This window comes from Oryzias latipes, chromosome 14 (assembly GCF_002234675.1).
Source record: "Oryzias latipes chromosome 14, ASM223467v1".
In the NCBI taxonomy this organism is placed as follows: domain Eukaryota; kingdom Metazoa; phylum Chordata; class Actinopteri; order Beloniformes; family Adrianichthyidae; genus Oryzias; species Oryzias latipes.
Genome location: NC_019872.2, coordinates 6,869,585 through 6,890,384, shown reverse-complemented (window position 1 = coordinate 6,890,384; position 20,800 = coordinate 6,869,585). Strand labels below are relative to the sequence as shown.

Here is a 20,800-nt window from a genome sequence, read left to right as displayed (position 1 = left end):
TTTCAAATGTTATTATCTCAGTTACCGTTTAACACAAAATTATGTTTAACATAGAAATTGTTAGTATGTACTTTTACAAATTATGTTCTGGTAAAACGTATTTCAAATCTGAATCTCTCTCATCTAGGCGGGGTAGATGCAGTACATTCTTATGAACTTGGAGCTTGTGTCAAATTTACCGAGAATTAAAAAAGATGCAAAAACTTTAGATTTCCAAGATTGCGGTTTAGTTTTATCCCAGACTTTAAGGATTTTTGTGTTTAATAAGTCTTTTCCTGTGTGTGACCACATGAGTTTTCGGAACTCCTTAAAAACGTGCGCCTGACCACCTCTGCCTTCGAGGGGTAAGCGGAGAAACGGGCTTAGCTGGGTGGCTGCTGGGTTTCTATTTTCAGTGCAGTGTGTCAATCTGTGGCGTCATGGGATTAACTCTGAGCATTAATCCTGTGCAGGGACTGATGGCCACTGCAATCAGGAGGTATTAAACTGCACCAAAATTCAAAATGGGAAGAAATTCAAACGTGCTGCAAGTCAATTTACATGCAGCACCTTTTTCTAAGATGAGGTGATGAAAGCTTACAGGTTTGTAACTTTGTTTTTGCCGTCACCACTTACTTTGCGAGGTGATTCACCAGCAGCTCCAGCATCTGCCTGTTCTTCTCAGGAAGCCGGTGCACGAGAGTGTGGATTTCCGTCACTCTGGTCTCTGGGTTGTCCATCTCTGAGCAGATTCAGACAAAAAGGTGGAATAGAGGCAATGGAAGAAACAGAAGCCATTAGATTTCTCATGGATAAGTCCAAGAAGTGAAATCCAAAGCTACAGCTTCTTCTGTGCTCTGCATAAACTGCAAATACAGTTTTTAAAAAAAGGCCTTAAGGTGGAGATGCATCTTTTTAACAAAAAGACTTTTGAAATAAAAAATCTAAACTTCAAATATGTGTATGAATAAAACTTTTGCTGTTTTTTTGTTGTTGAAAAAAATCAAGTTTGCAAAGTCTAAACAACCAAAATATACAACAAAAAAAGTGACTCTCTCCCAAAAACTGATGCTAAATCTTTTTCTGTTGCTCATCTCAACTCTGTCTGACACATGTGCATAATATCTAAGCCTAATGGATGATGTGAAGTGCATCAGACAAAGAATATGCAGCAGGCTCGTGCTGGAGGGGAGCGTTTCATGCAGGCGGTGATAAAGGGGGCTAGAGGCAGCATGTTTTACCAGCACCAAAGAAATAAAGGCCCTAGAAATAAAGGCCCTGCATTGTTTAAAATCCCAGAACACCATAATGGCACTTATCGTTCACAGTAGCATCAGTCCAACCACCTTTTTGCTGCACACTTTTGCTACTGTACACTATCGTAGGAGAGGGTCCACCCACAGATTGGAAGACTGTGGGTTTAAAGACCACAATTGGGTCATGTTAAAAACTCTAAAAAATAGGACCCCACCCTCTTTGTGGATGGGTCAAATGTGGAGTAAATTTCCCCTTCTCTGGTGTGTGATAACTAACAGGAATTTAAAGACCCAATTCAAGGAACATTGTCCTTTTGGTGTTTTTAACATCTTCTTGTGGAATTTGCAGGAGAGTTAAGCTCAAAATTGTATTGCTGAGTATTTTGTGTTCCTATTGTTGTGAATCAGGAGCAGACCAAAAAGGGCTTGCTGACATAAAAAATCCACTGGGCGGGCCACAAGCTCCCTTACTACACTTCATCCACTTATAGATGACTAGATCCATAAATGACTTTGTTTTCTTCATCTTTTTTTTTGCGCTGGTTATGTTAAGTTGGGGTTGTGGGGGGCTGTAAGCTAGCAGGAGAGAGTATAAACAGGTGGGTTACGGGAAGTGGGGGGGGGCTTACTCTGCAGCAACAGCCTTGCCCACAACTCAGAGGCAAATTTCTAATGAACTACTGCCAAAACTATGTCCTAAAGAACGACACAGGTGATTAAAGGACCGCTGGGAACGCATTGAGTATAGATCAACAGATGATCAGAGTGGGACTGTCACTCTACAGGAAAATTAGAGAAATTTGAATCCATTTTTGCTACAGTGTTTACCGCTCTGAGTCAGGCACAGCTGCTAGAGAACTCTGCATGAAAAGGACATTTAAAAAAGGGGATTTGTGGGTTTTAAATGTCAAACAGGACAAAGGAGTCAGAAAGGGAACATGCGAGAACAAAGCAGCACATGCTTTGTTGGTATTTTTGAATTTGTTAGCAAGAAGAGAATTTGAAAGTGTCTCTGTAATCACTTCTGCCACTTGCTTTTTCTCTATCAGTCATTCAGAGTTAGAAGCTGGTTTTTGCTACTGAATGTTTGCAGCTGCTGCAAAGTGTGTGTGTGTGTGGGGGGGGGGGGGTCAATATGCAGCAGGACAGAAGGGAAGACAGATTACGTGTTAGCACGTTGCTATATTAAGTCAGAGGAGGGATGACAGATCAATCAAACCTGATCGGGCCTCAGGAGACGGCTGTCAGCGCTGAGCAATTCACCTGCAGCTATCGCGGCCGCTCACACTTCACACGCACACATTAGCAAGTAGGAGGCCCTGCGCTGTAAACACTCACATGCATCCAAACACATGCTCTGAGACAGATGGCAACTGCTGCAAACAGCCGCGCAGAGAAAGAGGAGAAAAACGCTGCGGCAGCCTCCGCACCCACAAAGAACATGCATGAAAACAGAAACCCTCTTGGTTCTCGGTGCACCCTCCTCTTATGCCCACCTCTTTACGCGCACAGCAAAGCACATCCGCATGACCTTAATCAAACACCTACACGTATTACATAAATCGAACGTTTCCAGAAAAGAAGAACTGGACAGGCTGAGTTTAAGGGAATAACAAAGAAGCTAGATAACCTTTATCCACATTTTTGTGAGAGTAAAGCAGTGTGGTCACATAAAAAGAAAAACTACTCTTCCTAGTCGCAGGAAATGTTTGCAGTTTAAGCATTAAAACAGGATGCTCTTTTTTTAAGATGCTGGTTAAATGATAGAAATACAGAACATTTTACAGCTAATTCTGAAAAGCAGAGTTGAAGCAACCAGGACTAAAATACTCGATTACTCTGATTTATCATGCAAGGGTTGTGTCTGAATTCCCACCCTAACCCCTAACCCCTAAAAAACTATATAGTGTGGCACTATGTCGTGCCCTGAATTTTATGAGAAATTCGGAAACCATGATCACTATTTTTAAACGGCGGATATGATGTCAAGGATTTCACGAAGTTTAAATCTAATTAATATGAGCGTTTTGTGACGATTATTTATGAGTCCATTGTATTCTGAAGATACAAACGTTGATGGTTTATTAAAAAAAATAATTTAAATAATTTTTTGGGGGAAAAATGCATCCTGGTCTATATTTGCCGATACAGTGAGCATAGATGCACACTAGTTTTTCGCAGAGACTTCTGGGAAATTTCTCAGACACTTGATTTTGGAATATATTAAACATAGTGCACTATGCACAGTACAGACACACCTTCTGATTCAAAGAGTTTTCTTTATTTTCATAGTCATGAGTAAAGAAAACTCTTTGATTTAGAAGGTGTGTCCAAACTTTTGGTCCGTACTGTAACTAGGTTGGAAGGAATTCAGACACAACCTAGGTTGACGTCAAGACATGGGCGGCGCCCACAAGGAGTGAAAGGCGGTGCCTCAAAGATCAAGTCGTCTTACTTCCAGGTCGGAAAACTGTCTACGAAAATAACTAACACATCATTTAAATTTTGTTCTCTGAGTGCCAAAGTTAATATATTATGATATATATGCATACATGTTACTCTGAAAGGCCTAAGAAAAGCAAGATATAGGTCCTTTAAATTCCTTTAGATAATAATGATTTTTTTTTATTAAATGTAAAACATAGCAAACAATTAAACAGCTTTTAAACTGTATTATTCTATATTGATTACATATTACTGTCTTTGACATGCAGTGCTGTCTACAAGATGTGTCTAAAAATAAGTTAAAAGATAAAAAAGTATAAAACTTTGCTCTCTGCTGCTTTGAGGTTTTAATCCAGCTCTGGTTATCATTTTTCAAGAAAGAAATTGAAAGAAAACTTGAGTTTTATGGATAAAAAAAGTTCTCCCACAGAGGCGTACAGTTACTGTGACTGAGGTCTGACCATGGGAGGAGGGAGACTAAAAAAGATGGGGTGTATAAATAATGTAGCTTCCCTCTTTACTGATGCAGAGGGGAAAAACTAGAGCATGACATCATGCACAAAGCAAAGACGGAGGTCTGTCACAAACCATGAAAAATTCAGATTAAGGATTTTCTTTACACACAGGCCTAGGAATCTATGTTGGACATAAGTAAGTAATTTGGGAAAAAAAAAGGGGGGGAAAGAACTTTAAAAAATAATGGAACAAACACATTCTATTGTAAATAAGCAGCTTCTTTTGTCAAAGAAACTAACAAAAAAAATCCCAAAGTATTTTCTTTCCTCTCCTGTTCCTTCTTAGCCTCTTCCCATTTCTTTCTCCAGAGCCTGTCTGGTTCCCACAGCACTTCCTAATGTGCTCTTGGCTTTCCCTCATCAATTTGCTTTAAACCTGACTGGATAAACCGAACTGGATTAGCGTGAAAAGGAGCAAATCTTGAAAAGGTGGAAGATGATCTCGGTGGTTGGGAGGAGCAGTAAAAAAAATATGAAAGAGGGGGAAGAAAGAGGGGAGTGGCTGAATGAGGGAGTTCAGACCGGGACACTGTCCTCGTAACACACCGCCGGGTCTGCAAACTCGAGGAAGACACGCACAGAGATGCATTCTTACACATGCGCACTCGCGCGCAGATGCACGACACGCAAATGCAGGGTTACCGGCAATTGACGAGATCCAGGAAGGAAACATGGAGCAGAGACATTTGACTCTGGGAAAGATCAGGGGGGGGGAATAAAGGCTGCAGTAAAGGTATACAGACGGCGTGCAATTATAATATTTGCTAATAAAAATTACAAAGGATTCTAAGCATAGCGTGACAGGTTCAAGTTTGACTGGAACCAGTTATCTTGGCGGACATATCTTCAACGGTACTGCCTCATAAACGCACATAAACACATAAAAACACTTCCTTCATATTTTCTCTAATTAGACCTGCTGCGAATGGAGCCAGTGCAGCACGGCTTTGTTAAGAACTGGCTACAGGCAAACATCTGAACAGGTCTGTGCATCACTTTAACATTAAGATCCTCGTGCGGGAAAAAATTGAACTGAATGCATCACAAAAAAAGAATAGACTAACTAAACCAAAATTGCCTAAAAGGGACAAAAAAGCAACAACCCCGTTGATGATTTCTGACGAAAAGACGAGGCTTTAAGATGCGGTTCCTTTGTGCTGCTAGAGTTTATTCTGTAGCCTAGCAGCCATGGGAAAAGAAAACCATCGTCAGTAAAAGTGTTTGGGTAATTTGCCTTTAAATCAGCAGAAGGAGCTTTCTTCATTTTTTTTTTATGTTTTAAAAATGAAATGAATGTGGACTGAGCCACACCCATGAGGCAGCTGCAAAACATTTTGCAGCTGCCGTCTGGTGCGAAACTTGGTCCGACTTGCTTTGGGATCAGCTGACCAGGCTTTGGTCTACATGTGTCTGAACTGAAACTGCACAGTTTGCTTTAAGGTAACACACATTCAGATCAGTCACAGGTCCCAGATCAGTCAAAATGCTGTACGTTTTTATAAATTAAGGGCCTTGAAAACAGCCTCAAGGAGGTGTTTAGTAAATAAATGTGTGCCTCATTTAAAAATATGAATGTATTCGTCCAGGAACCACACAGCATACCACTAACTAAGATATTAAAGCTCTGTTTTTAGACATTCAAGATATTTTACCAGGTTTTAAGTTGTTTTAACTCATCTTTGCTCTATTTACAAGCTTTTCTAAAAATAAGAAGTTGAGAATTTTATTTTGTTTCATTAAGAGCTACAATTTAGAAATAAGGAAATTAATATTAAATAAATCATTTTCTCCACACTCTTGAAAAAAACAACTACAAAAACCGTAATGTTGGTTCAATTTAAGGATTTTTTAATTATTGTTATTTTAAAGTTCAATAAATATTGACAAGCTAGACTGGCATTCATCGTCATTATTTTGGAAACTAACATTTAGATTTATGTTCTCAGAATAAGTGCTAGCTTTAGATTTAGATTGTACTAAAATTGTATTCTCCTTTTGTTCACATTTGGTTCTAAAATCAGTAATTTCCACTTCTTATTCTAGTTATTGTCACTAATGACAAACATCTACAATTAGGTACATTAAAAAACAAAAGAAACTTAGAACTATCAAATAAATACTTTGGGCTGTATAACATTCAATTTGAAGTAATTCTATCCAACAGTTTGCCTTCTTTAGCTCACTTTTCCTTCTTTAAAGCTTGTGTGAAACTCCTTGTTTCTAAACGTTGATATCTTATAAGACTTTTATTAATGTTAATACTTTCTAGTGATTTTCTTCAAAAGATGACTGTTTTCCTAGTTTTCGGTTACCTGTGTTGAAGCAAGAAGTGACAGTTGAGAAATATGATCAAAGATGATAAGAAGAAGAATATTACTTCTTGAAAACTGGTGTAGATGTTTTTTATTCACAAACTTATCACTAAAGAGGTAAATGGCATGCAGGGAGAAGTAGACTCACTGGCTGCTTTGATGAAGCTCCTCTGGTACTGGTAGGTCATGAGAGGTGCAGGCAGCACTCTGGAAGCACAAAGTGGAAAGGAAAGAAAAGATGTGGACACTTTGTAAAAATCGGTTCACATAAACAATTATGGATTTAGGCGCGCTCAGCTCGTCTCCCTGGACGTGCACCTGCTGGTTCTCATGTGTGAGAACAGCAGCCATCAATGGAAGTGTGTCTGTGTGAAAGTTCACCTGCTGATTTGTGTTAAACACAGAGCAGATTTATTCAGTAGATTGAGCACAGTGTGAGCTCTACAACTAAAATTTTGTTAATCTTTCCATTCCATTTAACTGACTTCTCCTGACCTCTCAGAACTAATCCCTCCCTCATTATTCCAATGTTAAAGAGATCATTTGACCGTCAACTCCTGTTGTCTGTGAGAGTGTGAAGTAAGGCGGTGCTGGCAGATCTGAAGGTTTTCATGCCTTCATCCACAAATCCAAACAATAAACTATAAAACTTTTCTTTTATTAAAACAAAAAGGACTGGGGTTAAAGCTTAGGCACACAAACCTGAGGTAATGCTTGATAGCACTTGTGATCGTCTTAATCTCCCACTCTGGGCTATCCAGCTCAACATCAGCGCATGTTTTAGGATCTAATGGACAAAAAGAGCAGGGATTACTAATCAAACAAAGGATTAAAGTCAGGAGCACATGTGCTTTGCTTTGTGTGTTTTGGTGTTTTGGTTTAATCCCATAGTCAGGCTCAGTAGTTTCTGTACTTTGGAGTTAACGCCGGCGATCCGGTACAATCCCTGCTCATCAATTCCTGGAGACAAAGAGACTCAAAAACGTCTTTTCTTTTTTGGATGTGAGGAAAAGGGGCCTGCTTTGGGAATTCTACATTTTTGCATTCTCTGCTGAGAACATAAACACTGTAGATGGAATTTAGACATGCAGACAAATCATTAGTTCTCATCAATTTGCCAAAAAGAAAACGAGTTAACCCTGCTAAAGATATTAGCAGCAATAAGAAAAGCTACCGTCAAATTTATTACCTTTAGTTTTAATGTGTAGAGACTCAAAAACTCGCAAGGATTATTTTTAAATCCAGATTTTATCTCATGAAATTTTGGGATTACTCATCTCTGAGAATCCCAAGCAGAGGTAACTGCAATAAAAATCCATTTTACTGCATGCCAGGTCATCTCAGTCCACATATAAACGGTTTAGACTTATCTATCCTTACTTATGCAATGTTTGTGCTGTAATAAAACCTTCAGCTTGCACTAACACACAGAAATACATCTTAAAAGTTGATTTTTTTTGACAGTGAGGAAGCAGAATAGGTATAACAGTTTATACTGTTTAAACACAACGAAGGAGGAAGTGTTTTGATATTTTTAGTAGTCTCGTCTTTAGGTTTTTGGATTTTTCTTGTGCTACAAACTGGTACAAATACGTTGACAGGCGACCCCTCCAGCTATTTCACTGTAGTGTAAACATAAATGCCGTCTTATGCCTAACTTAGACCTGAATCTGCTTTAAATTCATGCATTCTCTTTCTTTTGGTGTTTTTTTTCATCTTCTCTGTCTTACATTTGCTTCCTGTAGAGACTTCAAACACGATGCAATGTTCTTTGTTGGGTTCAGCCCATACAGTGTGGTTGAGTGTGATGCTCTGTTGCACGTGAAAGGAAAATGAAATTTGTGTACAGTTGTGATGTTTTACTGTGATATTATGAGGTTCCTTGCATGATGCATGTCATGTGATTATCTCAGTAGTCTTTCAAAAACAGTTAAGGAGGGAAACATGGACGAACCTTGATTTTATAGTTACTATAATAGAAAAAAAGCCTGAAATCAATTTCTAAGTTGATCTAACTTGGGAAAAAAATAACTTTTTTGCATAATAGGCGCAATTAGGCAACAAAAATAAAACTAAAGAGAGACTTTTTGTAAGCTGAGGGTTTAACTCTGCAAACTGTTTTACTGTAGGAGTACAAAAATGCATCTTAAACAAACTTGTGTGAAACTTAAAGTATGAAGCAATGGGAGGCGCTGCCTCTGATGTACTCATAGTGTCCCTTTTTTCACTCTAAACACATAGGAACCGAAACTAAATGAAAAGTACAGCATGCCTTAGTGAAGACGCAGGAAACCCACAGATCTGAGAAGAAAAAAACAAAACAAAACAGAAGAAAGGCGCAGAGAAGCGGTGTACCTCGCGTCTCCACAGCATAGATGAATTTCTTCATCACATTAAATCCGATCACATCCAGCTGGGCCACTGAAGGAGGGGAGGAGATACAAAATTAGGTTGGGCGCAACTTGAAAGCATTCATTAAAGAAAACAAAAGGTTGAAACAGTTGTGGAAATCCAGTAATTTTGAATTCTGGTTAAAAAAATAAATATAAAACATGTTGAAGCTACTTACTGCCTTCAGCTTGACTGTCTCTGTTGAGATTGTATACCTGCAAAAAAAACAGTGCATAAACTTTCTCCAGGAACATTTTTTTTTTTTTACTATGTACATTAATAAGTTTTGGGCTTCTATGCAGATACGCTTATAACTATAGCAAATGTTAAATTAAACAAATATTATGTGTTTGATTAGGACTTAAGATTTAAGTCATATTTAGGTATAACATAAAGCCATCTTTGGAAGTTGAGAATAATTCTGACTTTTTTGATCATCTCTGTTACATCCTTTTTTATATACTACTGTGATCAATTTGCAACAATGCAGACACTGTCAATGCTTTATTCTACAGCACAACCTTTTGTTTTGTTGTAATATAGAAGCCTTTCAGGTTACAATTCATTTTAAACTCAGAGATTAGACTAAATTCGACTTGGATTTGGAATTAGCAAAAAAACTATTTGTACAAATCTTTATGAAAAACTCGAAAAATATAATAACATTTCACACCATGAATATCGCAAAAAGATTGATATCTGCAGACGGTCAGTTATCAGTCTACCTCATTTTAAACCTGAGGCAAACCAGTGGTTTTACATAAACATTACATCATGTGAACAACATATTTTTAAATTGTTTGGCTCTGGAAAGTTTTAACTGGAAGGAAAGCACAGGACCTCCTTTTAGCGTCAAGAGAAAAAGGCGTGGCTGTAAAGTTCTTTGGTTTTTCTTGACAAAAAGAAAAAAGTATTTACGCAGACAAACTGAGTTTAGCCAGTGAAGTGCAAACAGAAAGTACTGGTGTTTGCAGGAAAAGGAAACAACAGGCATTTCTAATTTAATGAGAGTTTCCCTGAGCTCGTCAGCTGCTTGTTTGAGCTTGTCTGGGCTACTTTTGCACGTTTAAACGGCAACATGAAGCAAGTTGTGTTCACACGAACAGATCCTGAATGTGACCATTGAGTGCCCAGGATTTCAGAGAACTATCCATTACCCAACCAAATGCAAACTATGTAGTAAGAAATGCAAAACTTGGTGCAAAGCCAGAAAAATTGTGTCTTCAAAGCAAAACGCCGACGTTGTTTTGCTTAGTGAACATGTCCTCCCTCCGTCTAATTGTCTCTCTCTCTACCTGTTTGGCTGTGTCATGTAAGAACAAACTGGTAACCATGGAAACCCACCGGTTCTCTGCCGTCCATAGCCTCCATCCACAACCTGCGGTCCTCTTCTGACAGAGCTTGCATGGTGATCACACCCGGCCTTTGACAAGCACACACAAAGCACGTTAGCCTCAAAATATATTGGAAAATTAGAACAAAACTAAAATTGAATATTTACTATCTAAAAGAAAATACACTTTTATATCTGAAAACCTAATATAAAAGTGTTGGTGTTTTCTAACATGGACAGAAGTCTGTGCATCTCAGATATAAATTGGTTTTAAATATCAGACACAGCTCATTTTTGGCAGATATAAACAGATTAGCAGCTCAGTTCTGACTTTTACCAAGAAGGGATGTGCACAAAGCCTGAGGATTCATCAACTAACAAGTATCCATTAAATCAAGCAGCTATTACAAATCACCTTGACAGGGTTAGCCCTCAGTGAGCGTGCTCACACATCAGTCACTGACACACCCTCATTAACCACATCCATACCATACCGGTCTTCTGGGGTTTCCAATCAATCGGTATGCTCAGCGTGCTGATAGCAGCACATTCATCTCACTTTCAGACTCGATGGACTGACCAGCACACACTGTTCCTCATCAAGGGACGCTTGGACCCACAGTCCAGTTTTTGAAGCTGCACTGTAGGTTGAGTAGAACTGAGTGTGGCCCTCATAGGACGTACTGGCTTTACTGAGCTGCAAACAGATCATTTAAAACCCCACTCCATTGAATTTGATGGGTTTTGTTTTTCTAATGATGGAGAGGACATTACAAGATTTAAATTGCATTTCTGAGTACGTCTTCGTTTTCCTCGTCTGAGTTGGCATCTGGCTCAAAACCGTCCACCTGGATAGCGCCTATATTCTATTTTTGTTGCACTGCTAATATTAGCTGAGGGTGTAAAGGGCTGTAAGATAGCAGGAGAGTGTGTAAACAGAGAGCTCTCAGTAACAGGAAGGGAAGGGGGGGTGGGACTCCACCACGCCGACAACTAAAAGGTGAAATTCTAATGAACTACTACAGCACAACAGAAATTATGTTCTAAAAAAGCAAAGGTTTTATATTTTTAAAAGAGTGCTGGGAAAGCTTTTAGAACAGATCAAAAAATGAGTGGAGCGGGACTTTAAGGTAGATATTTGCATATACTATAACACTACTAGTTCTGCTAAGTCCTGCCTGCAGAGCTACAAATGCATGTGCAGAAACAAAATCAATAGTTTCAGAATAATCCTTTTAGAACCAAATATTAAAGAAGGGGTTTTATTTGCAATCTAATGTTATGTCCACTTTGTAATCTAGCAATAAAAGAATATTTCTAAAATAATTTTATGCTCTAAAAGCAAATATCTAATGAGATACATCTGCAAAACCGTTAAAACATGTGAAAACGATTCTATTTTGTGTGGATCACGTTTTTTTCATAACAAAAGCATTTGGAATAATAATCTCTAATCCCTTTACTAACACATACCATCAATATGTATGTGTGTGCAACACTGATAAACAATTAACAGGAACTTGTTAAACTTATTTTACTTTGCACAGAAAAGTTAGAAAATATACATGTGGCCAACTTGTCAGAAAGACTCGCCAATTTTCCTTTTGTAATATTCTACAACGCTGTAAAAGACAAACAATGAAAAGCACAAAGTCCAGCCAAGAGCACAGCGGTGACCTCAAACCCTAAACCTGCAGCTGTGTTAAAGTCTACACTGGGACAGCAGGGAAAGCCAACCAAATGAATGGACATCAACGCTGGAAGCATAAAGCTACAAGGTCCTTTGCATCAGTTCAGCAGCACCCCCAGCTGTCCGTTAGTTGTAATTACACGCTGTGAAATCTACTGTCAGGGCTGGCACTGACCTGTCCATTGCCTCCACATCAAAACAGAACCTCTTTTCTATCGAGTCCGTCTTCCTCCTGGTGCAGGACTTCAGGATGAAGCTCTCCTCCTCTCCCTGGATTTCATAAAAAAGTAAATCACGTCACTGCAGGGTAAGCAGAATGAATCAACAATCAAGGCTTTTAAACAGGAATCCTAACAAGCAGTATTAAAAAAAAACACCTCAATTTTAATATGACTGCAGGTGTTTTCATACTGTCTCAATTCCTTTTTTTCTCCAATATTCTAAAAAAAATTTAACAATAAGAAAATGGGAAACTAATTAAAAAGCAAAATGTTTTAACTCCTCTAAGAAGGCAACACATTTTAGAAACTTTTGGTAAAATATTGGATCATTATTTTAATTTCATATTCTTTTTTACTGCTGAGCCCAACAAATGATACAAATGAAAACCATAATGTACTGTCATCTATTGTTTTTTACATTTATTTTAATGTTACATAACATGAAATGTTCATAATAAATATGGATTGGTTTTACAAATCTTCTCATTTAAAATTTGTAAGAGTTGTTAAAACACAGAGGATTATATGTTCACAGCCCACCTGTTTAGGCGGAACCAGGTTTGAAAATACTTGAAGCCTAACAGGCTGCTAGTCCAGGTAAATTGTCGTTACATACCGTAATCTCCAACTGAGTAAAAGTGACATTTTTTGCAACACGTTTATATATTTAGTATGTTTTACAGTGAAGTTTCCACTTGCTTGTCATGCCAAAGGCTTGAGATTGCTGCATGTGCATTCTTGTAATCTTTATAAATGTTAGTGCCAGAGTGGAGGTTCTGATTATGAAGTCAGAAGTCATCAAATATTCAGTCATTTTATATCTAGAAAGGTTCCCAACTGCAATTCTTTACTCTGAGTCTGTAGTCTTGACTTGACATATCATTGTCCTGCACTGTTCATGCATTGATTGTTCCAGATCATCTTTACTAAACACTCACTGAAAACAGATGGAAAGAATCAATCCTGACTTTTTAATCTCTAAATGCACCTTAATGGAGACTCACCATTTTCCCGCCAGATTTAGGGTCAAACAGAACCATGGTGACCCTCTTAGGTTCACGATGGTATGTGCAGTAGTACTTGACCCAAGTCGACACAAATGACCCTGTAGGGGGTAGGGGGTGGGGAACACAGTTCAAGATTGAGATTGGGAACAAAAGATGGGGCGGGGTGCAGTAGCAAGAAATAAGTCATGTGACAACAGAGCAAAGAGAGTTTAAATAAGACCAAAAAAAAGGATTAGTCATGTCTTCTTCCTAGCTGGATGAGTTACCATAGCAACCACACGTGTCCAGACCTGTAGTCACGTCTTTAATGGATCAGACTTGCCTTTGTCAGCTATTGGTTCATTATATGTATTTATTCGGTTCCCCTCATATCATGTGCATATGTTAGTGTGCACACATGTCAGAGAGAGGGAGGTAGTGCGGTTCTTGTGTGTTCTAACAAACATGAACACATCCACCCATCGATCTACAAACTAAGTAAACTGTTATAGATTTCTTCCAGTTAAATCTAAGATTTTTAAGGACCTTTGTAAGGCGGATCAGAGAATAAGTCAATGTCTATATAGTAGCCATACCAGCAAAGATCCTAATCTACTGTCACAGGTGTTCACTGGGTATCAAAAGCACAATTTCCCCAACCAGGATCTGACAAATGTTGTTGCTATGGGGCTGGCAGGGCACCTGTTAAAATGTTGGGATCGTAACTCACCCGGGGCATCAAATTTTGCAATAAAAGGTTTCAGTTTTCAACACAAATAGTGGATTGAATCTGGGGAAACTCCAAGCAGAGATCGTTTATTTGGGGATCAGAATTTTTACAAACAACACAGCCAACAGCAGCATAATTCAAGGTCTATCATCTCCAATTTTGTACCGTTTTGATACAAGTTGTTATTACTACATGTTTATAAACTTAAAGGGCCTATACCATGCAAAAATCAACTTTTTGAGCTTTTAAGTGTATTATAATGTTCATTCCTCATAAAATCAAACCCCAACGTGGTATTTTGACTCGTTCATGCATTTCTGAGTATTCCTCTTAAAACCTGCGCTCTGAGCACCAGCCCCGCCCAACTTATGAAAACCAGCATAAAGAACATCCCAAGTGTTCCAAGAATGACGCAAGCAGATGGGCGATGTAGAGAAGACAGCTACAGAAAAAGGAGTAAACAATATCCTGGTGGAGATGCAAAAAAGGCCAGTGACCAATAAGAAGAACTGGTTTGAACATGGATTACTCAGCAAAGATGGAAGGCGTGTGTGTGTCTCCAGGAAAATGATGCGCATTAAAGCAGAGGATTTTTGACACGGAGATTGATGATGCTTCAAAGAGAAATGAAATGTTCACAGCCAGTGCTAATCAGAACATAGAACAATATTCTCATCATTTCAATAAATCCTGTTCATCTGGTGGTGCATTTTGTGACCGAATTTCACAGCAAAATGCGCCCATTAGCCATCACCATTCTGCCTGGGATGGAATAAATGCCTGGACAACTGAAGGCAGATGTACGGCATGCAGATCCATCTTTGCAAAAGTTAGGATGTTGTTTGATTTTGTGGGAGAAACGCAGACACGCTGCAGAGGCCGGCTCTAGGTTGACGTCATATACGTCGAAATAGGTGGCACCCACAAAGTGAAAGGCAGAGCCTCAGAGATCCAGTCGTTTTACTTCCAGGGAGGAAAAGAGTTCATGAAAATAACTCATATTTCATAAATTATTTGTTCTTTAGAGTGCCAAAGGCAATTTATGATCATGTATATGGTTTACTCTGAAAGGCTTAAGAAAAGCACAACATAGGCCCTTGAATCCAGCTCAAAGTTCAGAAAAGTTGAAGCACAAGCAGAAGTGACACCTACGCTTCTCCAGGACAAACAGGTATCCCTCCATGAGGTGCTGGCTGATGCTCTTGTGTTCATGGGGATTCTCCTTCATCTTCCTCATCAGACTTTCTACCTCGGAGCGTGTGCTCTCAAAGCGGTTCCTCGTCTGCCAACCAAAAAAGAAACAAACACAGAAAATTACAAATTCTGTTTGGCTTCAGTTTATGTTGAAGTGTTTTTCAGCAGCCGGCCAAAGCGTGTCTTACTAAAGAAGACAAGTTTTTTTTTTCATTCAAAACCTCATTTTGTGTTTCTTCCTCTCATTTTATGATCACTTAATGTTTAAAACATTGAACTTAACAGGTTAATGTTACATGATTTCAGAGAAATAAATATACATTTGTTTTTAAAAAAAAACATTTGGCTACAGTATTGAAGCTGTTTTTAATCATTTTTCGTCAGGTTTTTATTTTGTCTGTTATAAAATATTTTCTTTCTGTCACAAATGACTTAAAAAGACAAACAACAAAATGACACTTTTTCATGAAAAAGGTTACAGCTTCTCAAACTGTCTTTAAACTAAATTATTTATAATTAAAATAAATATTTCCCTAAATGCAACTCAGATTTACTGAAGCAAAAAAACAAAAAAGTTTTATTTAGCCTCCTGTATGTAGATGGTTTGACAAATTTCTTATTTATAAACTATTTAAGAAAAATAATTTTATTTGAGTAAAATACTTAAACGACTTTTTACATCGTACGACTTTATCTGATGCATTTTTATGTTTACTTGATAAAAAGTTATTTCCCCTCTAATATAATACAATGCAAAACACCTTTACATCTCTACAATGAAAACTACACATTTTTGTAAATTGGAATAAAACTAAAGTTGGAACATTTGAAAACGTTAGTCTAACAGAGTTGGGTGTGCAACAGGATACGAGAACAATGTGTTTGTGACCTCACATTCTGTATGCTGATGGTAAGATCCGTCTTGAAGTGGTTGAAGTCCTTAGCCAGCTCGTAACCATGGTGATAGTATGTGAACAGGCCTTGGAGAAATGCCAGCAGCTGAAGGAAAATAGCACCACAGGCACGATGTCGCGAGGCGGAAGAGAAGAGAAGAAGTGGAAAACAAGAAGATCCAAAAAAAAAAGGAAAGGATAAATGTGAGGCCAACAAAAGTTAAAAACAGGATCTAAAAGTGAAGTTGTTTTTTTTTTGTTGAAAATGTTTTTTAACACAACATAATTACTATAAAAGCATCAGATGATGATATAGATATGATATGAATGTCTGTTAATCTGGCAGCTGTACTTTATAACCCATGAAGTGTTTAAGGTGAACGTCAAGCTTCCTGAAGTTTTAAAACCAAAACGGGTCAACAGGGAGGAAAATATCTTACAGGCTCCACAAAGTCAAACATCTTTCTCTCTTGGACCTCTTGAACTTTGAAGACATACTCCAGGGAGACCTCATAGAAGTGCTGCCTCACGTTATCCACCTGATTGTCCGCCTACGACAGGAAAAGCATCTGTGAAAAATGAGCTCGCTTGTGTGGGAGACAGAAACAGGACGTGGACTGACATGAGATCATACCTCATGCAGATGTGCCTCTTTCTTCTTTGCTGAAAGGCTAAGGTGCTTCTCCAGGACTCCACAGTATTTCTCTGTCTCTTTGTCATACTTTTTCTTAGCTTCCTGTCAGATAAAAGCAAAAATCCTTTCAGTTCCAGATAGTACAGTTTATTGCCTTGCAAGTATTCTCCAAAAGTGTTGAAAAAAAAAAACACGACCATATGTGTTTCTTATCACAGAGAGGCAGGCATTCAATGGTTTACATTTTTGCCGAGACTTTGCCAAATACTAAAACATTGGAGAAAATGCTGGATTTCTTCAGGATTTCACATATTTTCCACTTCCACAAAGCTCAGCATGAAATTCTCCCTCTGGGTTGCACAGCTGCTAACTGAACAATGTACTGTTTCATCAGGAATGAGATCACTGACATAACAAAGAGACACGTGAGAGAAAGATGAGCAGGGCGTAAACTAAACAAAATACTGCTGTAAAAGGGGGAAAAAACGAGTCATTCAACATTTAATATAAAGATGAATGATAGCAAAAATGAAGAAAAAGAAAAGTGTTTACAACACGTGTTAACCTTTAGAATATTGTTAATAAAGAAGCAGGATTTTAAATAACAAAACAGTGATCTACCAAAGATTATCTACATTGGAAAAATGTAATAAAACAAACATTTTGTTACTACTTTCAAATAAATGATACAAATTTCATAAGTATATTCTAATACTTGAAAAAGCACTGCATATGTTGCATTTAGACCTCAAATAAAGTTTTACAAAACAAAAAATATACTGCCTTGAATTAATATAATAGTTGTTTTTTAGATAAAGTAACTATTTATATATAAACAAAACTACGTACATAAACTACATACATAAACTTTAACGAGCTGAATTAGAATAAAGCCAATGTTAACTGAGCAGGACTGGATTATTTCTGACCCTGAATTTTAAGTGCTTCCATTCAAACACTGACACGTAATTACTGTAAATGAAATGCAAAGGATCAAATCTCTCTTGTGAAAATGTGGAAAATATTCAGCATTTTTGGGATGACATGCCTCTGGAAAGAATTGTGAAGCTTAAAAAAAAGGGATGGAAAATCTTTAATCTTAAAAAAAAAAAAAAAGAAAAACAACTAAAAAACAAAGGGCGGTAAAGTTCCACCCTGTCTAAGATAAAAGTTAAATGGTTAAAAGCTCTATCGATGACTAATAGCGGGAGAAAAAGAAGAGCAAAAAAAGAAGACAAGAAAATATAAACAGATGAAGGAGAATTCAGGGTGGGTCTCCCTCCACCGGAGAGGCCCTTAGGTGCTGTCAGACTACATCTGTCCTGGCCTGCTTACATTCCTTTCACTCTAATCTGCATAAAAGCAGAGCAAATCCCCAAATAGGTTATCATTAGAAAGAGACTACATACAAAACTGTGCTTGGTGCATACATGGTCTCCTTGCTTTTTCTTTTAGTTCACAATGGCAACAATGCATGCATGTAAATGATGACTCACATGATGATAGATTTTTACAAAGTACTAAAGAGTTAAAAATATTTACCCTTGTGCTATCCTATGGGGTCCAGATGACCCGATCCCTACATTGACGTGTTCTCCCTACCATGACAAAAGGTGGATAAAGATGGAAAGATTTCATGGAATCCATGGACACCAGTGAAGATCATAAATCATTGAAGAAAAAAAGGTTCAGCGTACTGTCTAGTGGGGTCTAGATGACCCAACTCCCAATGTTAAAGTGCCTAGGATAGCACAAGGGTTAAGATCATTTATGGGCTTCATTTAGACTTTACCACTTTAACAGTCATTGTAAACTAGCAGATTTTCACAAAGTGTCACTGAAAGAACTAATTCTAAACTGAATAATTTATAATGTACTGATGCTGGAATTGGCTATGAAATACAGTTGTCGGTTTCCAAGTGAGCACTTCCAGTCCTCTGGGCCGCAGTCAGCAGCTGCAGAACACATCAGAAATGATGACCGGATGTCTGAACAACAACAACATCTATGTTTAAAGTCTCCCTCTGACTTGCAGGTTGTTTGAGATTTTGCTTTTGTTTGAGTTGAGGTTTTAAGGACTGATGCACACAATGCATATGATAACTGATTTAAAGTGAAGGTCAAAAAGTCTGAGGATTTGTCCTGCCTTCATATCAATGCAAAAAATGTGTCTATTTTTTTTTTTTTTTACATTTTTAAGGGGCTTTCTCATTTTCAGCCAGCAGGTGGCAGTAGCACCTCAGTTTCTGAGGATGAGTCGCTTTTCTCTGTGCCTAAATTACCCAAACTATTAAGAAGAAACTGATATTATGAGCCAATGCTGACTGATGTTGAACAGTTGAACAGTGGCACTTCATGTGATGCCATACTCACCCTTTTAGTCATAACGGTAGATAATTACTGAACACAAGCTGCCTGCTGTACAACACTGATTTCCTGAATCCAACTAAGTCATTCAATCCATGCTAATAATTAGTAACAAATGGGCTGATAAAATACAAATAAACACCTATGAGTTCTGTGGGAGCCTGCAAGCAAAATGATCAATTATGCAGTTCAGCTCTTTCATTAAAAAAAAGGAAGTCTCCAACAGTTTTTTTTTTTTTTTACAGGTTCCACATTACTTATAATTTGAAGAGCACGCTGGATTAATTGCACTTCCTGTTGTAGTTTGACTCCTGGGACTGGCTCGCTGCAATCTTTCTATTAGAGAGAATTGCTTAGTGAACAAGATTACAACCTGGAGCACAGTCTTCTTTAAATAAACTCTGTAATTTGTAACTCCGCACATTTAGATCTGATTATTTGTCCAGCCGCTGTAATTCAGTGGAAAGGCCTCCAGTGTTCAAAGCTTTTCAGCATTACAAAGAGGTGAAGCAGAGCCAGGCGACGATTTTCTCGGGCCTTTTAGGCTAAACTCAGATTAGCACATTGCTGGTGGTGACCTCACTGTACCAATTCTGCGTTCACTTCTTAATCTGACCACCATGCCAAGATCAGACAGTGACCCCCAACAATGGGATGGATTACTACGCCCATAACACGCCTAATGACTGTACAAGGAAAACCCCCAACAAAGCAAGAGCACTGCGACTCAGTATAAGCAGGTTAAAAACACAAAAAAGCAATTATAGTTACAAACAGGGCATAAGGAATTACCCCAGAATGTGTCTCTCCTAATGTACAATAAGTATGTCATAACTGTTTATGAAACATTTTGGGAGTTTGAGGAAAAAACATTTATTTCTAGGAATTTGAAAGTTTAAAAACAACCATTTTAAGTTTGTTTTACCTAAGGCACACCATGGAGCCCTGTGACCAACAGAAATAAACAATTTCTGGGAATGAATCTCCTATTTAGGTCATTTTGGTGATGTTCCAGCTTTAACAGATAGTAAGTAAGGAGCAGTAAAAAGTATTTTAGCTTTTTTACATTCGTCCTTAATTCAAAGCAGGCCAATATGAGTTTAACAGTAAATGTGAGAAAGTATTAAATGTACTGAAAAAAACAAGGATGTGATTATATTTAGAAAAAACTGCTTTACATTGAATTATCTTATTCTGAAATTCAGTCACCAGTCATTTTTTCATTCAGCAAATGTGACATTCAAGCAGTGTTGAATTAAAACATGTAAAACCTTTACGTACTGTTGACAAACACAATAAACAATCAAAACAGGTAAGGTCTTTGCAGTTTTCTTGGATGTGAAAAAGAAATGCTGCTACTGTTTTTTTTTTAAAGACACCGGCCCTCAGATTACGTCATAATCAACCATATGTCTTGTGTAGCTCCCATCAGATTTGGGAGCTACAGGAAGACTAAATGGCCTTATTGATTGATGTTTCACTGCAGCCATACACGAATCGATATTCATTCCTGGCACGTGGACAGACAAAGTCCGTCCTGTCAACACTGCTTTGTTGTGCGCAGTGTCTACTTACCTTAGCTGCACTGATCTGCTCTTTCCGGAAGCGCTCCAGAGGTAAAATCAGCACATCGTTGGCATTTTCAATCTGCGGGGCGCAAACAAATAGAAACTCACATCCTATGTTATGAATGAAAAGTATTTTAACCACCACATTGGAGTTACTATGAATCCACTGTGAAGTCAGCACCAGGTTCTGGATCAAAGACTCAGGCCGAATCTAAATGGCTTCTCCCTACCCCTCCAATTGTAGGGGCATTTGGAAGGGTAGGGTTGTCCGAAACAGTCCTTTTAA

The 20,800-nt window shown here is 38.1% G+C and overlaps 1 protein-coding gene across 4 annotated transcripts in view; it reads right to left on the bottom strand.

The window, feature by feature from the left end:
• arhgap26 (Rho GTPase activating protein 26) overlaps positions 1-20,800 on the bottom strand; it is a 71,788-nt gene that overhangs the window by 13,147 nt on the left and 37,841 nt on the right. For 3 of the 4 annotated variants that reach the window (XM_023962160.1, XM_023962161.1, XM_023962163.1), the window contains exons 4-17: positions 20,522-20,593; positions 16,580-16,681; positions 16,386-16,496; positions 15,947-16,051; positions 15,011-15,140; positions 13,147-13,247; positions 12,097-12,191; positions 10,243-10,321; positions 9,077-9,113; positions 8,863-8,928; positions 7,393-7,467; positions 7,210-7,294; positions 6,656-6,714; positions 616-721 (exon numbers count right to left, since the gene is read on the bottom strand). In XM_023962160.1, coding sequence (XP_023817928.1) covers positions 616-721; positions 6,656-6,714; positions 7,210-7,294; positions 7,393-7,467; positions 8,863-8,928; positions 9,077-9,113; positions 10,243-10,321; positions 12,097-12,191; positions 13,147-13,247; positions 15,011-15,140; positions 15,947-16,051; positions 16,386-16,496; positions 16,580-16,681; positions 20,522-20,593 — 1,223 coding nt within the window. The remainder of the gene's footprint in view (positions 1-615; positions 722-6,655; positions 6,715-7,209; positions 7,295-7,392; positions 7,468-8,862; positions 8,929-9,076; positions 9,114-10,242; positions 10,322-12,096; positions 12,192-13,146; positions 13,248-15,010; positions 15,141-15,946; positions 16,052-16,385; positions 16,497-16,579; positions 16,682-20,521; positions 20,594-20,800) is intronic. The other variant, XM_023962162.1, reaches the window with a different exon arrangement.